The sequence below is a fragment of the Muntiacus reevesi genome, chromosome 8, assembly GCF_963930625.1.
Source record: "Muntiacus reevesi chromosome 8, mMunRee1.1, whole genome shotgun sequence".
NCBI classification, from domain to species: Eukaryota; Metazoa; Chordata; class Mammalia; order Artiodactyla; family Cervidae; genus Muntiacus; species Muntiacus reevesi.
Genome location: NC_089256.1, coordinates 25894854 through 25910688, shown reverse-complemented (window position 1 = coordinate 25910688; position 15835 = coordinate 25894854). Strand labels below are relative to the sequence as shown.

Genomic DNA, 15835 nt, shown 5'->3' with positions numbered 1-15835 from the left:
TTCAAACAACAGACTTGTTTTTATTACTTAACTGTCACATTTAGATGTTTCTTCAGTTGTTGTATATGTTCTTACGACCATTTCCAAAAGTTTAAAATTAAATTTTCACCCATTTTGCTGGCTAGCATGTCCACAGAGCTTCTCAGCTCATCATGCCAGAAGTTGACGCTCTTTCTTTACCTTCTAATGTAAAGTGAATGCTAACCACTGTGTCTGAACTTGTGTCCCACTCCATCGCAGCACAACAGCCTCCAGATGGCCTTTATCCTCTGCTCCCCTGGGAGTCGCTGCAGCACCTGGTTGCATGCCTGGAGATCCAGCTCGCTGCTGCTGGAGTGGCAATAGGTGTCAATACACCTGTGCTCCCTCCTCCCCAAAGCTTCATCTGGCCCCTTGTGGCCCTTTTTCAACTTTTGTCTTGTGGCATCTGCAATGAACACTCATGACATGTGGCTCTTTAGTAGATATGAGAGCCTGAGGAGTAAGGTGCCCTCACTTAGCTGGCACTTAAAACTAAGGGTTAATGCCTCAGTATCTTGCCTCACATGGCCCAGGCAAATACTTTCAAAACATTTCATGACTCATGTGGAATGGTTCTCACACTGAACCCAAAGGGCATCGCTGGACGTAGGGAAGTGGCGGGGCAGGGGGAGGGTGGGGAATTGAGGTGAGGAAAGGACTGAGCTCACCTGGGTGAGGCTGCAGGCTCTCAGACTTCCCACAGGGGGAGGGTTGTCCAGCTACCTGCTCAGACAGTTTAAAGACGATTGCTCTTGAACATAAAGAGGTTTTGAAGTTTTGCATATAGTTACCTTTTAAAAGAATTCTTTATTAGTGAAATTGAGTATCAAGAGTGCTAAGTAATTTCAGTTGTGTCCGACTCTTTGCGACCCTATGGACTGTAGCCAGCCAGGCTCCTCTATCCATGGGATCTTCCAGGCAAGAATACTGGAGTGGGCTGCCATCTCCTACTCCAGGAGATCTTCCTGACCCAGGGATCAAACCCACTTCTCTTATGGCTCCTGCATTGGCAGGCATGTTCTTTACCACTAGTGCCACCTGGGAAGCCAAATGAGTATCAGAGGAAAGAGGAAAAATGCTATACATGGTGTTATTACACCATTACTGCATCCAGTTTAGAGAAAGTGTTTCTTCTTTAACTTAAGACCTAAAACTTACGCAACATGATCTCAGGTAGAAAGAGAATGCTCCTCTCTTCTTTTTGCACCAGCAAGTAGCATGTGCATGATTCGCCAACAACACTTGCTCTCAGGGAGAGGCCCTGGAGAGACAGTCTGACTCTGGCAGACTCTGGCAGGAAGAGGCAAACACAGGAGGTAAGTCATTCCCCCATAGGGTTGAGCTGACCATCCCAGGACAATCTCTCTGAAACAAGTCAGCTATACTCATAATCTGAAATTAAGTACAAATAACCTTAGTTTGCACAAAATAATTAGTACATTTAAAAAACAAACAACACAATATTGTAAAGCAATTATCCTTCAATTAAAAATAAAAACAGAGAATCAAGATACAAATGGCCCAGTAGGAAAATTATGGATTATACAGAGGTTCTGATCCTTAACATAAACTGGGTCCTACAAATCAATTTAAAAAAAAGAAATAACCCTTGCACACAATAAGAACTGCCAAGTAAAACACATCAAATGAGAAAGTAAAATGACCACAAACACAAGAAAACATATACAGCACCACTAGACAGGATACTTATTTGACTGACGGACTCATTTTTTATTGCCAGTGCTCTCAGGTTTCCAGGAACAGCCTCTCCATTCTACCTGTGCCCTTCCAAGGATGGAGTGCCCACAGCTTCACCCCAGCAGAGCTGAGCCCCAAGCAGGCCGTGCATATGAACGTGCACCCATGAGGAGGCTCATGGCAGCGGGGCTGAAAGGATGCCGACAGAGCCTGTGAGGACAGGCTGCCCCCACTCGCTGTGTGACAACATGTAGAAGAATATACGTAGCAGATTAAAAGTCTAATTTATTAAGTACAAAAGCTGATTATAAAAGTATATGACTGACCTAATTTTGTAAAAGTGTTTTTAAAGAAAAAAATAAAACCTGAAAGGATTTATGTCAACTACTAACACACTGTCATTAACGAGAGGTAGGATTATGGGAGATTTAAATTTTATTCTTTAAACTTTAATGTGCTTTGTAGATTTTATGCTTCAGCATAAATGCTTCTATATTCAGTAAAGAAAAATGCATAATAAAATACCTGCTATTTGGGATAATTTTAAAAACCTTTTCACACATTTCAAATGGCAGAATTACAAACAGTCCATAACTTTTATTAACATAATGATATAAAAATTTTCTCTGACATATAGAATTCCCAGAGAGTAATTTTAAAACATTTTAATGCTTCTTAAAATCTTTAATTTACAAGACATGTCTTACTGCCACTTACCTTTCAATACAAAAATTTTACAGTGCCTGTTGCTATAAAATGACAACATAAAAGGCTGGGTGGTTCCTCTCCTACAGGCCATTCTGTTATGAGGAATATCCATTAGTCCACTGCTAGAACCTCTGTATGTCAACCAATAAGTTACACACATTATATACATAATTACACGAGGACTGTTCAATTCCAGTATGTTCTTACATACCACAGGGCACGCCAAGAGCTACTGAGCACAAGCTACTTGTAGCCAAGAAAGAGACGTGAGAGTCAGCCCAGTCAGCCAGGCCTTTTTGGTGGAGAATTTTAAATGGTAAAGAATTAACAACTATTAGGCACTGATTCAGGCTAATTCCAGAAAAACCTGGCTGTGTCTAGGAAGCATGTGATTCATAAACCTTCTGACCCACAGTCCCTGACAACTCGTAACACATTTTTTATTAGTGATACAAAAATACTCTGTCTTAGATTCAAGCTTCACTTCAAATTCTTGGAAGTATCTAAAGGATCATGTTCTCTGATTTAGATTTACTATAATATTATATCACTCAGTTTAGCTGAGTTCAAATAAAATAAGTGAACATGATTTGGCCAAATTTTACAGGCACACAACTCAAGATGCGACAGTGGCCAGCAAAGTTCTCCCGGGCCCTGGGCTGTACCACCGCACGTGTAATCCTCAGCCCACTGGTGAGTCCACATCTACTGATGTGGAATAAAAACAGTAACTCAGTACATTTTTGGACAGTGAGAAGAACCTATACTGGTGGTCATGAAAATCAGCACTTCAGCTGAACAGGAAGAAGTCAGAAACTCAGAAAGAGGTTTAAAACTCAGTGTTCCTTTATCTTTCTGAAACAGCTGCTCAACTGATGGACCCTGTCAAGGTTAGAGACGACACAGGTAGGCAGCCAGCATACCTATGTTCAGAGAGAAAGTGTGTACGCATGAGCCTGGTCTGGGGCCCAGAGCAGGCCGGGGGCGAGGAAGAGGGGGCCAGGCCAGGATCCTGCCCTGCCCACCAGCCTTTCTGTATTTTGCTCTTCCCTGTGAATCAGAACTGAAGCAGCTGTCCTTGGGCCTCAAACTCCTTCTGGCATAAATTCTAAGTATGACCTTGTCATTTGAAATGGTATAAAGAGTTGAATTTTTAAAATCAAGAACTATATTTTTAGCCTAAAAAAAGTGCAAACTCATAATACAGCAGAGGATTACACCTACAGCACCTGCAGTCCCTCACCAGGCTTCTTCCCCAGTCACACCATCTGTTGCAATACTGACATTCATGTTTCTGTAAATGTCCCAGATGATTACAAGGTTTTGAGTAATTCAGGAAGCGGTTTCTAGAATGAGATGGGTATGTAAGTGCATGGGGGGGCCCTGTGCTCAGGAGCCTGGGGTCCTCTCCCCAGGGGCTGCAGATGCACCCCAGCCCCTCTGATGGCTCACGAGGCCCCTTTTGGGCTGGAGCTGAGTGAGCTCACGTGTTGTAGGCCACATAGATGGGGTCCAGCTGGTCAGGGCTGAGTGGACTCACGTGTTGTAGGCCATGTAGACGGCATCCAGTTGGTCGGCTAGGAAGCCATCAAGCAGGTGGGGTCCAGCTGGTCGGGGCTGAGCAGGCTCCTGTGTTGTAGGCCACGTAGATGGGGTCCAGCTGGTCGGGGCTGAGTGGGCTCACATGTTGTAGGCCACGTAGATGGGGTCCAGCTGGTCGGCTAGGAAGCCATCACGCAGGTGCATGCGCTGCTTCTCCCCGCGGGAGTTGATGGGGATGACGCCCGGATCCACGATGACCACCACGCCCACCACCAGGTGGTGCTCCTCCAGCACCACGTTCGTCACCAGGGCCACCAGGTCTAGCGCGTCCTGCTCCAGCCCATCCAGCTCCACCACCACCACCAGCAGGTTGGTCCAGGTGAACACGGCACTGCAGGGAGAAGGCAACGGTGTCACACGGGGCTGGGCACCGGCTTCAGGGGCCAAGGACACACAGGAAATGATGTCAGACAAAGGCCACGAAACATCCTGAAGTAGGTTCACTGGTGTCATCCTCTGCTCAAGTCAGTTACAATTCAAAGGTTTGGCTAAGTGCGTTTTATTGGATATCTATTCCAATTAAAGTTCTCGCTGAGAATCAAGACAAATCTAACAAAAAATGGTCCACTGGAGGACCAACCCTCTTTAGCCTTCTTGCCTAGAGAACCCTAGGGACAGTATGAAAAGGCAAAAAGATATGACACCAGAAGATGAGCCCCTCCAGGTCAGAAGGTGTCCAACAGGCTACTGGGGAAGAGCAGAAGGCAATTACTAAGAGCTCCAGAAAGAATAAAGCAGTGGGCCAAAGTAGAAATGAAGCTCAGTTGTGGATGGGTCTGGTGGTGAAAGGAACGTCTGATGAAAGAACAATATTGCATAGAGATCCAGAATCTTAGGTCCATGAATCAAGGTAAATTGGAAGTGGTCAAGCAGGAGATGGCAAGAGTGAACACTGACACCGCAGGAATCAGCAAACTAAAAGGGAGGAGAATGGGTGAATTTAATTCAGATGACCAATGTATCTACTACCATGGTCAAGAATCCCTTAGAAGAAATGGAGTAGTCCTCATAGTCAGCCAAAGAGTCCAAATGCAGTTGTCGTTCAGTCACTAAGTCATGTCCAACTCTTTATGACCCCTTGCACTGCAGTACAGCAGGCTTCCCTGTCCTTCACTATCTCCCAGCATTTGCTCAAACTCATGTCCATTGAGTTGGTGATGCCATCTAGTCATCTCATCCTCTGCCACCCTCTTCTCCTTCTGCCCTTAATCTTTCCCAGCATCAGGGTCTTTTCTAATGAGTCGTTCTTTGCATCAGGTGGAAAAACCATAGTTCTGACTATACAGACCTTTGTCAGCTTTCCTTCAAAGGAGGAAGCATCTGTTACTGCTTCCATTTTTCCCCTCCGATCTGCTATGAACTGATGGGACCAGACAGGTTAGGGCTAGGAGAAGAGTGAAGAAGCTGGCTTAAAACTCAATATTCAAAAAACTAAGATCATGGCATCTGGTCCCATCACTTCATGGCAAATGGAAGGGGGAAAAGTGGAAACAGTAACAGACTGTATTTTCTTGGGCTCCAAAATCATAGCAGCCATGAAACTGAAAGACACTTGCTCCTTGGAGGAAAAGCTATGATAAACCTAGACAGCATATTAAAAAGCAGAGACATTGCTTTGCCAACAAAGGTCTGTATAATCAAAGCTATGGTTTTTCCAGTAGTCGTGTATGGATGTGAGAGTTGGACCATAAAGAAGGCTGAGCACTGAAGAATTGATGCTTCCTAACTGTGGTGCTGGAGAAGACTCTTGAGAGTCCCTTGGACAGCAAGGAGATCAAACCAGTGAATCCTAAATGAAATCAACCCTGAATTCTCATTGTGATATAGTTAACTTCAGCCAGGTTGATAAGTAGTCCAAGGCCCCTTAGGGATGAGGTCCAAATTCTATCTTAGCAGTCATGCAGGCACCATGTTAATAATTATATAGCAACAATATCTTGCTTAAAGGCATGCTTTCCTCCTCAACAGGAACTCGTTCCTTCTGGCTAATCTCGAACTGAAGTTATCTCAGGATGCCTTGGGAAAGGGTCTGGTGGAACTTTTACAATCTTGAGATATTCTTTTTACCTATTCTTAGCAGCCAACTGAAAAGTATGTAATTTTCTGCTCAAGTTAGCAACGTGGGTACTCTTTCTACCCATTTCTGATGTCTGTGTTGGAAGTTGTCTCTGCTCCTTTTCAATAAACTCTATTTCTTTTTTTTCCATTTATTTTTATTAGTTGGAGGCTAATTACTTTACAATATTGTAGTGGTTTTTGCCATACATTGACATGAATCAGCCATGGATTTACATGTGTTCCCCATCCTGATCCCCCTCCCACCCCATCCCATCCCTCTGGGTCTTCCCAGTGCACCAGCTCTGAGCACTTGTCTCATGCATCCAACCTGGGCTGGCGATCTGTTTCACACTTGATAATATACATGTTTCAATGCTATTCTCTCAGATCATCCCACCCTCGCCTTCTCCCACAGAGTCCAAAAGTCTCACTACAAGCCTCAAGTGGTCTCTATCATCCGCCTGGCCCGGTGAAGGAATTTTTCTCCTCACAAGAGTCGTGAGCTCAAGTACAGCCTACACTCCGAGGCTACATCACATCAGAACCGGTTTCAACTGGAAGGACTGATGCTGAAGCTGAAACTCTAATATTTTGGCCACCTGATGTGACGAGCTCACTCAATGAAAAAAGACCCTGATGCTGGGAAAGAACGAGGGCAGAAGGAGAAGGGGGCTACAGAGGACAAGATGGTTGGATGACATCACCGACTCAATGGACATGAGTGTGAGCACACTCTAGGAGATAGTGGAGGACAGAGAAGCCTGGCATGCTGCAGTCCATGAGGTCACAAACAGTTGGATTCAACCTAGCAAAGAAGAATCAAGAATATTATTTGATATTGAAAGCTGTACTTTTCCCAATGCAACCTCCCTATAAAGTGAGGAAATCATGCGTCTTGACCATTTAAATTAGGAAATTCATGTAACCGCAGAGGCATTTCAGAGTAACCGTGGGGCACTCACATTTTGCCTGTGCATTTGGGGACAGACTCTTAGTTTAAGACTAATTAAGAGAAGAGGAAAAACCAAGCAAACCCAAACAAGGGGTCTCTGGCGCGTGACTCGCAGAGTGTGTCTGGGGTCTGCTCCTGGAGAGGAGGTGGCTGCCCACATGTGCACGACCGCGCGAGAGCTGCCAGCTGGTTCCCCGCGCCCTCACCATTCAGCGATGCTCCTGTGCGCACGGATCACGGATGTCTCAATGTCAATGGGGTGGTAGCGCATGCCCCTCAGCTCCAGCGTCTCGTCCAGGGACCCCACCACATACAGCGCGTCATGTCGCTCTGCAGATGGCACAGGTCACCACCTCAGCATGGCTCCGTGCTGAAGCCTCCTGCCATGCATGCCCATGTGTGAAGAGTACAGAACAACAACTCCTGCTATCTCGGAGACAAGGCAGTGGCTACAGGGGCTCCCAGAGCTCTGACTGCATCTGGCCAGCCTGCTGTGGCCGTGGACTCTGTGACCCTTGCGGGGGGGATGTATGGGGAGGCCCTGATACATGGCTGGTGAGACATGCCCATGGCTCTGCCTGGGGGGCCCAACAGCCTCCCCCAGCACCCCCACACCCTCAGCAGAGGCCAGGATCCAGGAACAGTGAAGGAAAAGGAGCAACTTTCAGAGAAACCGTATCAGAGCACCTAAAGAACCCTGCCCCTAGGAAGGGGTGAGGTGAGCTGGCAGGAGGTCCCAAGACACTGCCTGTATGGGCTCCTAGCTGTGGCGGCCCCAGGACTGGGGGTGAGCACTGCAAAGGAGCCCTCACCTCCACTGGCGTCGGTAAGCTCTGTCCTTCGAAGGAAGCCCAGGAAGCCAGTCCTTGCCCAAACGGTCTGGGTGTCTCCGAAACTCAGCCGGGCACTGAAGTGGTCGGCATGGAGCCCCTCTTCCCCGTAGACTGTGTAGTACCCAGTGGCATTGTGGGGGCTACTCACCCAGATCTAGGGCCCAGAACACAAGGGGGTCGGTCATCACAAGTGCCAGGCACCATGTGTCCCAAGACACGGCAGCACACAGTGGGGTAGGGGTAAGGCGCTTGAACTAAGTCACAACAGAGGCCCAGAGAGCAAAGAATTCTCTCCTTCAAACAAACCATTCCCCTCCTTGGACCCCTGAGTGACAGCTGCAGGACTGCAATGTACACAGTTCATCGCAAAGAAAGAACAGGGAGCAACCTGCATGCACACCCAGCAGCCAGCGAGAGGTGGGGTCCCCATCCTCACCTCCCCCAGATGCGAGTCTCCCAGGGGCCCTCTGGTCTCCGTGTGGGCAATGATGACCTTCACTCCAGGGAGAATCTGGAAGGAGAACCATGCTTGTCAGAGGGCACGTGGCCCTCCTGACGCAAGAGCGGCAAAACAACGCCCTTCGAAGCTGATCTAAAGAACGTGACTCTTACACGGATGTGACTAGGTTCAGAAGCCGACCTAAATCTGACTGAATTTTAACAGAAATAAGAGATTTTAATAAATAAAAATAAACTGTGAATCTTAGCAAAATCACCCAGCTCCTGAGAATGAACTCTATTCTGGATGTTGAGAGGGGAGGAGGGGATCTTTCCCTGAGGACCCTCTCAGGCTCTTGAGGGCAGGGAGTCCAAACACAGCTTGGCTGGGCCTCTACCCAGCCCCAGAGTCTCTGGTTCTGGAAGGAAACCTGGCCACCAAGAGGCATTCCTGCCCCCAGACTCGGGGCTCCATGCCCACCAGAGGCTATGGAGAAGGCTGGGGGAGTGTGCTTCATGTCCAGTGCCCCCACCCGGGGCGTGGAGGCCCCAATGGACCTGGGACTGACCACCTGGCTGCTTCTGGATACCTAGTCTGTGTCCTTAGTTTCCCTGGGTGTAAAACACGAGATGATGGAGGAGATTTCCAGCAGGTGGGGGAGAGGCGAGGGGTCATGGAAGGCTGGTCAGGCTCTGTTGCCCATGGGACGCTGCTGAGCCTCTGACCTCTCCCCGTGTTACCAACCTGGACCCTGAGGACCCAGAGCTCTTCCCAGAACCCCAGTCCATCAGGCACAAGTTATTGTAACAGAAATACTGGGGGGGGGGGGGAGTCCATCAAAACTGAGTGCAGAGCCACATGTGATAGGAAAAAAATGTACCAGAAAGAATTAAAAACTGCTTTGAGAAAAACCACCATGTTTACAGAAAGGACAATGCAGATTGCAGTGGGACATGTCTGTGCACCCAGGGAAGGGTGGGAGAGCCCGGGACCATCTCCAGCCCCCAGCCCCTCCCTCCAACACCCACACACTGCCTCCTTTCCTCTTCTCCGTGAAGCTCCAGCCACACTGGCCTCTCTGTGGCCCCAGGACCTTCACACCAGCTGAGCCTGCACGCCATGCCCCTGCTCCTCCTCTGGGGCCGCCCTTGGGGGGTGCACAGCCTTTACTAGCTCCTCTCCCACATTCACCCGGGCTCGTTCAGTGCTGCCCCCGCTGCCCTGTCCCTCTCTGGGCACAGCCTCCTGAGGCAGGCACGTGCACAGCCTGTGTGAGCAGGGCTGGGAGCTGTGCTGGCTCCTCTCTGCCGTGCACCCCCTCAAGTCCCTCCCCCTTCATCCTGCCTGACTGCTCCTGGGAGCCTTCTTCCTTCCTCCGAACCTCCCCTGCTTCTGAAGATGCCTGTTCTCCTGGGTCTATGCCTGCTGAGCCCTCATGGTGGCCCACAGTTTTTCCCTGGGTGCCCTTGGGTGGTCTCATGGCCCCGCCATCTAAGCCCCTGCACCGCTCCTGCGGTCGAACCAGGCCTGGACTGCTTTAATGGTGAACTGCCACTGGGGATACTGCCTGGCTGTCACCTGAGCCAGGGGAGAAGCTCTTCCAGGCCCCAGTGGGCTGCTCCAGACCGCACAAAGGCACCAGGGCCTCAAGACCCAGCAATGCAGTTCCTGCAGGTCTGCATCTGAGGTCCTCCCTCTGGGCTGGAGCTCAGATGTGGACAGAAAGATGTAGAGAGTGGGTGAGAGTGTGTGTGCATGTACGTGTGTGTGTGTGTGTGTGTGTGTGTGTGTGTGTGTGCATGAGTTTGTATGTGTCTGTGTATGTGTGTCTATATACGAGTATGTGTAAGTGTGTCTGAGCGTGTGTGCCTGTGTATGTGATTGTGTAAATGCATGTGAGTATGTGTGTGTGTGCGCGCGTGCGTGCGTGCGTGCGTGTGTGTGTGTGTGTGTGTGTGTGTGTATGCAAGGAGGTGAGGCCACCCGGACCTCAGGGGACATAAGCTGGAAGCCAAGCCCCACGCCACTACCTTTCCGGACTCAGTCAATGGCAGACTGTGCGGAGAACCCCGTTCCACCAGACGTACCCTACAAATGAACAAGGAAAACAAAAAATTGACTACACAAACAACGATCTCTAAAGAAGGCAACTCATAAGGTAATCAGAATTGATTAGCACTGTGACGGCCTGTCCCATGACGACAGCCAAGCCTTTAGCCTTTGATCATGACCTTGCTGTGACCTTGGGACAGTGACTTCAGGTGCCTGGCTCAACCAGCAGCACTCAGGACAGGAGCCCCTGGCCAGCTGGCCTCGCACTCCAGGAAGCTCCAACATGGTTTCCCTCATGCTGAATGTGAGGGTCAGAACCGGGATCTGGCTCTAAAGCTGGGAGGGACCCAGACCTGTAGGCATACACATTGTGGCCCCCAGGACACATCTGCTGACAGGATGCCTACATCCTGCCTGGAGACGGGTCTTCTTGTTTTTTACCCATAAAAATCCAAATGTAAAATGCTCGGTCACTCTTGGAAGGTCGTTCCCCTCCTGGTCGTGGGAATTACTGATTCAAGGAGGACATGGTGAGACTTCCCTGCGGTCCAGTGGTTAAGAATCCTCCTGCCCATGCAGGGGCCATGGGTTCAACCCCTGGTTCGGGAAGATCCCACATGCCGAGGGGCAACTAAGGCCATGTGCCACAACTACTGAGCCCAAGCACCTAGAGCCTGTGCTTTGCAACTAGAGAAGCCACTGCAATGAGAAGCCTGAGTACTGCAGTGAAGATGCGGTGCAGCCAATAAATAAATAAAATAACTTATTTTAAAAAGGAAGGACACAGTGAGCAGGGGCGGCCCAGGCTGAAGGGGGCCGGGGGCTGTTACCTGTCATGGCGCAGTGCCCGCATGTCCACATAGACAGTTGTGGGGTCTGGGCCGGCCGTGCCCTGCAAGGGAAGCAGAGGAACGTCCGCTCAAACCTCCCGCCCACCATTTCCAGGGGTGTGGCATGCACACAGGCACAGTTCCTCCCAGCCAGGGGGCGGGGATGGGGGCGGGAAGGCAACTGCTCTGCCCCCAGCAGGCGTCTGCCTTCCTCCAAACACCTACAAGACTTGCTGACGTGGCGGGAAACCTCCCCCAGCACTGAAGGGAGAGATCAAGTCAAACAATCTCACATTTCAGTCCTGACAGCTTCGATTCCCACCAGTCCCTGAGAAAACACCACCGTGGGTTTGGGGGCATGTCCCTGAGCCGTGCTTGCTTGGACCTAAATCTCCTGAGGGCTGAGCACAGCGCAACCCCTCCAGGGGCGAGGCCTCAGCAGGATGTTCAATGATGTTGCCAGTCCGCTTCTCTCACCTGACACCTGATGTTGGCCCTGACAGAGGACAGCACGTCCCTTCTGTTAGACACTGGATATCAAACTACATGGACACTCTGCCCCAAGACCATTCTCTGGTGATCCCAGACAACGTCACCGACATCTGCCCTGGAATGAAGATGGCTCTTCCTCCAGAGGCAGCAGACTGTGAATGCTAAATACTTCTGAAAATACTCTGCTCTTAAACTCATTTTTACAAAGGAGAGAGACCACGAGAGGCCACATGAACTCACAGAAGCACAGAGGCACCTCGAGGTCAAGGTCAAGGTCATACCTGCTCAGCCAGCTTTCCCAGCCTGTTGGGCTGACAGACACAAAGGAGGCCAGCAGAGCGAGACAGGAAAGAGACGCCACGGGAAACACAAACAGAGAGCACAGGCACGTGAGGAAGGAGCTGAGAGAGAGCAAAACGCATCACTGCATCTCGAAGCGTACAGAGCAACAGCTAGGCTCCTGCCGGCGTTTCCAGGAAGGAGGACTGGCTCCCAGACGCTGAGCGGACACAAGGGCTGTGCTTATGGCCACCAACCCCACGCCACCAGTCAAGGTGCAGCGGCACCACCGACAGCAGGAGGGATCTCCCAAGGGACCCATCCACTTCTTCCTGCCACTCGGTAAGGGTCCAAGCGAGACCTGGACAGTCAGCCATCTATACTGTGGAGAGGATGTCACAGGGACACCTGGACAACAGGACACTGATCTCCCCAGTCCAGACACGCCCTGCGCCCGGCGGGCATTGGTCAGGACCAGGGCTGGGGGACAAGGGACTGTGGTTCTCCTGAGGCCTTTCCTCCCAACAACCCTGAATTTGGGAGCAGGTGCATGCAATGCATTTTAGAAAGAACAGGGATTGAGATACTAGCCTGGAAAAGAGCCCCAGTCCCCTGAAGAAGCAGAACACCACTGCTACAGTGAGTTGTTCTGAAATTTTGTTTCCTTTTAAAAAGTAAAATACCTCAGTGTTTCAAGAATGAATTTAGGGCAATATAAACTATCACACTCATTAATGTTTCCATTTAAAATTGCCAGGTGTCTTACAAAACAATAAATTTAATCTTGCTTTAGAATATTAGTTACATACTGTATCCAGCTTACAAATTCCTCTCAGTAATTGTCACTTTTCGAAAACAACTTGCGCTTTTTCCAAATAAGCCTTTGTTCATCAAGAACAGAATCTCTTTTAAACGAAAATGCTCAGTTCTCAAAGCCATATTTAGAAAATGCAAAAGGCTGGAGGGCAGAAGGGACCAGAGGATAGGGCAGCACAGCGTGTGCACAGGCGCCCAGAGGAGGCCCCGCCGCCTTACCTGGAGGCAGATGGCCACGTTGACCCTGCAGCCGAACGTGGTGCTCACGGCGCGCGCGGGCAGGCCCAGGTCTCTGAACAGCTTGGAGAAGGACTGTGTGAGCGCGATTCTGGGCCGCTCCTCAGCCACCACCATGCAGGTGCGCACACATGACAGGTTCACGCCCTTCATCTGCGGGAGGACCGCGCGTGCCACGCCTGCGTCTGCACGCAAGGTCCGAACCGTACGGAGCCCCAGCCCCTGGGCCTGCGCCTCCACGCCCCCATACCCGTCCTCCGCCGACACTCCAGCCCCAGGCCCTGAGGACCATGAGGCCTCAGAGAGCCCTCTGTATGCTCAGAGCCAGTGTCGGACCCCAGAAGGGAGGGGCCGCTGCGGGAGCTCCGCAGGTATGCGTGGGGGTGGAGCTCTCAGAACGGGGCAGGGTCCCCCGGGGAGGGTTTTCTGTTTCCAGCCCCCTCTTCCCTCCGGAACTGTCCCTGGGGGCTCTCCAGGCCCTCCCGCACTCACTCTGAGCGCCGCCGTCTGCGCGCCCAGGCCCCGGGCACACATCTCCATCACGGAGTAGGAGCAGAAGGTGACTCGCGCCTTGTACTGGCTGACGGCCCACAGCCACAGGGACACGTTGGTCTCCAGCTCCGGAGGGGGCACCAACACTGACTGGTGTCCCGAGTAGACGCTGGGACAGCGACAGGGGCGGGTCAGCACCACACCCCGCCCCTCACGGATCTGCCCTTCCAGGCAGAGTTCGCCCCTTCTGCTCTGGTCAAGTCGGGGTTTTGGTGGAAAAGGTGGGACGCAGGTCCCCCCTCCCCACATTTAAGGACCCGGGGTCACTGTGAGGGACCCGCCGCGGGCAGGGCTGGGTTCTCCTCATGAAGATGGGTCCCTACTTCCCTGTCCTGGATGGAATTGGTAGTAACAGAGAGTGTGCATTTAATAAAAATGTACTTTTAAAAAAAAAAAAAAAAAAAAAAATGTACTTTTACCCTTTAACTCAATTTCAGACCCACACTCCAGCCACCTGCACACTCACACACACCAACCACTCACACATGTATCCTCTGCTTCCTGGACTCTTAACAATGTATCTCAGAGATGGGTGGGGGTAGGACTTTAGAGAAGCAATTCAGCTAGCAGGTGGTAAAGAGGAGTGGGTGGAGCTGTACCTGCACACCCACGGTCCACCCCCCTGTACACTCACCCTCCACTCACCTGCACACCCACCCTCCACTCACTCGCACACCCACCTTCCACCCACCTGCACAGACACCACAGGGCGAAGCCAAGGCCACAGTAGGGGTCGAGGCAGATGGCGATCTGCCTGGACGGGTACAGCTCACACTGCAGCTTGATGGAGCGGCACAGGGCACTGGTGGCCGCATGCGACATCTGAAGGAGTAAAAGCCCACATACGCCAAGAGATCCCCAGGAATGCACACTAAAAACCTTCTAGGCGAGACTTCAGGGCAATAAAGAATTTTAACAGAGCTTTTGGTGACAGACTCATCCAAGCCACTTGGTTGTTGAGACCAGAGTCATGAATCAGAAAGTTTAGATATCACCATAAAACATCAAGACATGCATTACTCTTCAGGCTAGCCTGATTTGGGGGTTTATTGATATTTAACACAAGCTTTAAGGAGCAAAACTGCTGCTTCCAGCTCTGGGAGGAAGAAGGGCTGCACAGACCTACATCAGCACCCTCTGTGTCAGGGACGAAGCGGACGGGGGCTCCAGCCAGAGGACCCACCTTCACACCCGCCAGGATCCCTGTCGTTGACACGCTGAAGTCCAAGTACGCGAGCACATCCGGGGACGGGGGCCTGAAGATGCTGGCCACCTTCTTCTTGGGTATGTCATCTGGGGACCAGGAGACACAGGTGGCAGGGATGCCACTTCAGTGCTCGCAGGCAGAGGGGAGCAGCGAGCTCAGAGCAGAGGTCAGGCTGCATGTGCACATGGGGAAGGCCACGTGGAGAGGACCCTTGCTAACCACACTGAGCGTGTGGCGGCTGACAGTGGTGTGGTGGACACGGACGGGAGAAGGCAGCCCGTGAGAGCCCTCCCAGGACCTTGGAGGAACAGAGACTTGGCTGGGTCCCGGAGCCTGTGATGAGCCAAGCTCACTGCCATTTCTGCGCAGTGAGCAGAGAAGTTGGGTCAAGCTCCCTCACTCAACTTCATCTCACTCCCTCAGGACCAGGGGGCACAGGGCTGACAGCGCACAGGCGGGCACAGGTGAGGCGGGGCAGGGAGCGAGTGAGGCAACAGGACTCCTTCGAGCCCGTTTGCCCCGAGCCCACCCCAGACCCCCTGCCACCAGCTGCCTGGGCCAGCTCCCAGTGCCTGCAGTGGTATCAAGCAGGTGGTCATGGACACATGGTCCTAAACCTCCTCTCGTGGGCGGTGCCCTGGTGGGTAAGGACAGGTGTGACGGGGAAGGAGAGACCCTGTCTGTTCGCCAGCAGGCACCTGTGTGGCTGTGTACCCTGAATTCCCCACAGAGCCTGCAGAAAGCGGCTAGTCTGCGGTGTCCTGACAGGGAGGGGCTGGGACCCTCTCAGCCCTCAGGCTGACCCAGCAGGCCCAGGCAGAGGGCCCGTGTGACTCTCCTGGGGGCTCAGCAAGGGTATGCACTGTGGGAGCTGTCTGGTCCCCACAACTGCCCGCTGGTGCGTGCAACAGGGCGCTGAGTGCAGCAGGAGGTGTCTGTCTACAGGCTCATGGTCTCGGAAGGACCTCTGCTCCCCACTGGCCACCCTCCACTCTGGGCACCTGCTTTAGGCTCGAGGTGCTGGATGGGCTGCCAGTACCCCACTGGCCAGGCTCCTCC

General features: G+C 51.5%; 1 protein-coding gene across 5 annotated transcripts in view; it reads right to left on the bottom strand.

Annotated features, from left to right (window-relative positions):
- Positions 1-808: 808 nt before the first annotated feature.
- DIP2A (disco interacting protein 2 homolog A) overlaps positions 809-15835 on the bottom strand; it is a 109209-nt gene continuing 94182 nt past the window's right edge. For 3 of the 5 annotated variants that reach the window (XM_065942324.1, XM_065942325.1, XM_065942326.1), the window contains 10 exons: positions 14753-14862; positions 14261-14391; positions 13510-13678; positions 13000-13170; positions 11194-11255; positions 10342-10399; positions 8309-8383; positions 7852-8026; positions 7246-7369; positions 809-4360 (listed from right to left, as the gene is read on the bottom strand). In XM_065942324.1, the coding sequence (XP_065798396.1) occupies positions 4108-4360; positions 7246-7369; positions 7852-8026; positions 8309-8383; positions 10342-10399; positions 11194-11255; positions 13000-13170; positions 13510-13678; positions 14261-14391; positions 14753-14862 (1328 nt within the window). In that variant the 3' untranslated portion in view covers positions 809-4107. Of the gene's footprint in view, positions 4361-7245; positions 7420-7851; positions 8027-8308; positions 8384-10341; positions 10400-11193; positions 11256-12999; positions 13171-13509; positions 13679-14260; positions 14392-14752; positions 14863-15835 lie in introns of those variants that run through there. The other 2 variants (XR_010664172.1, XM_065942327.1) reach the window with 2 other exon arrangements.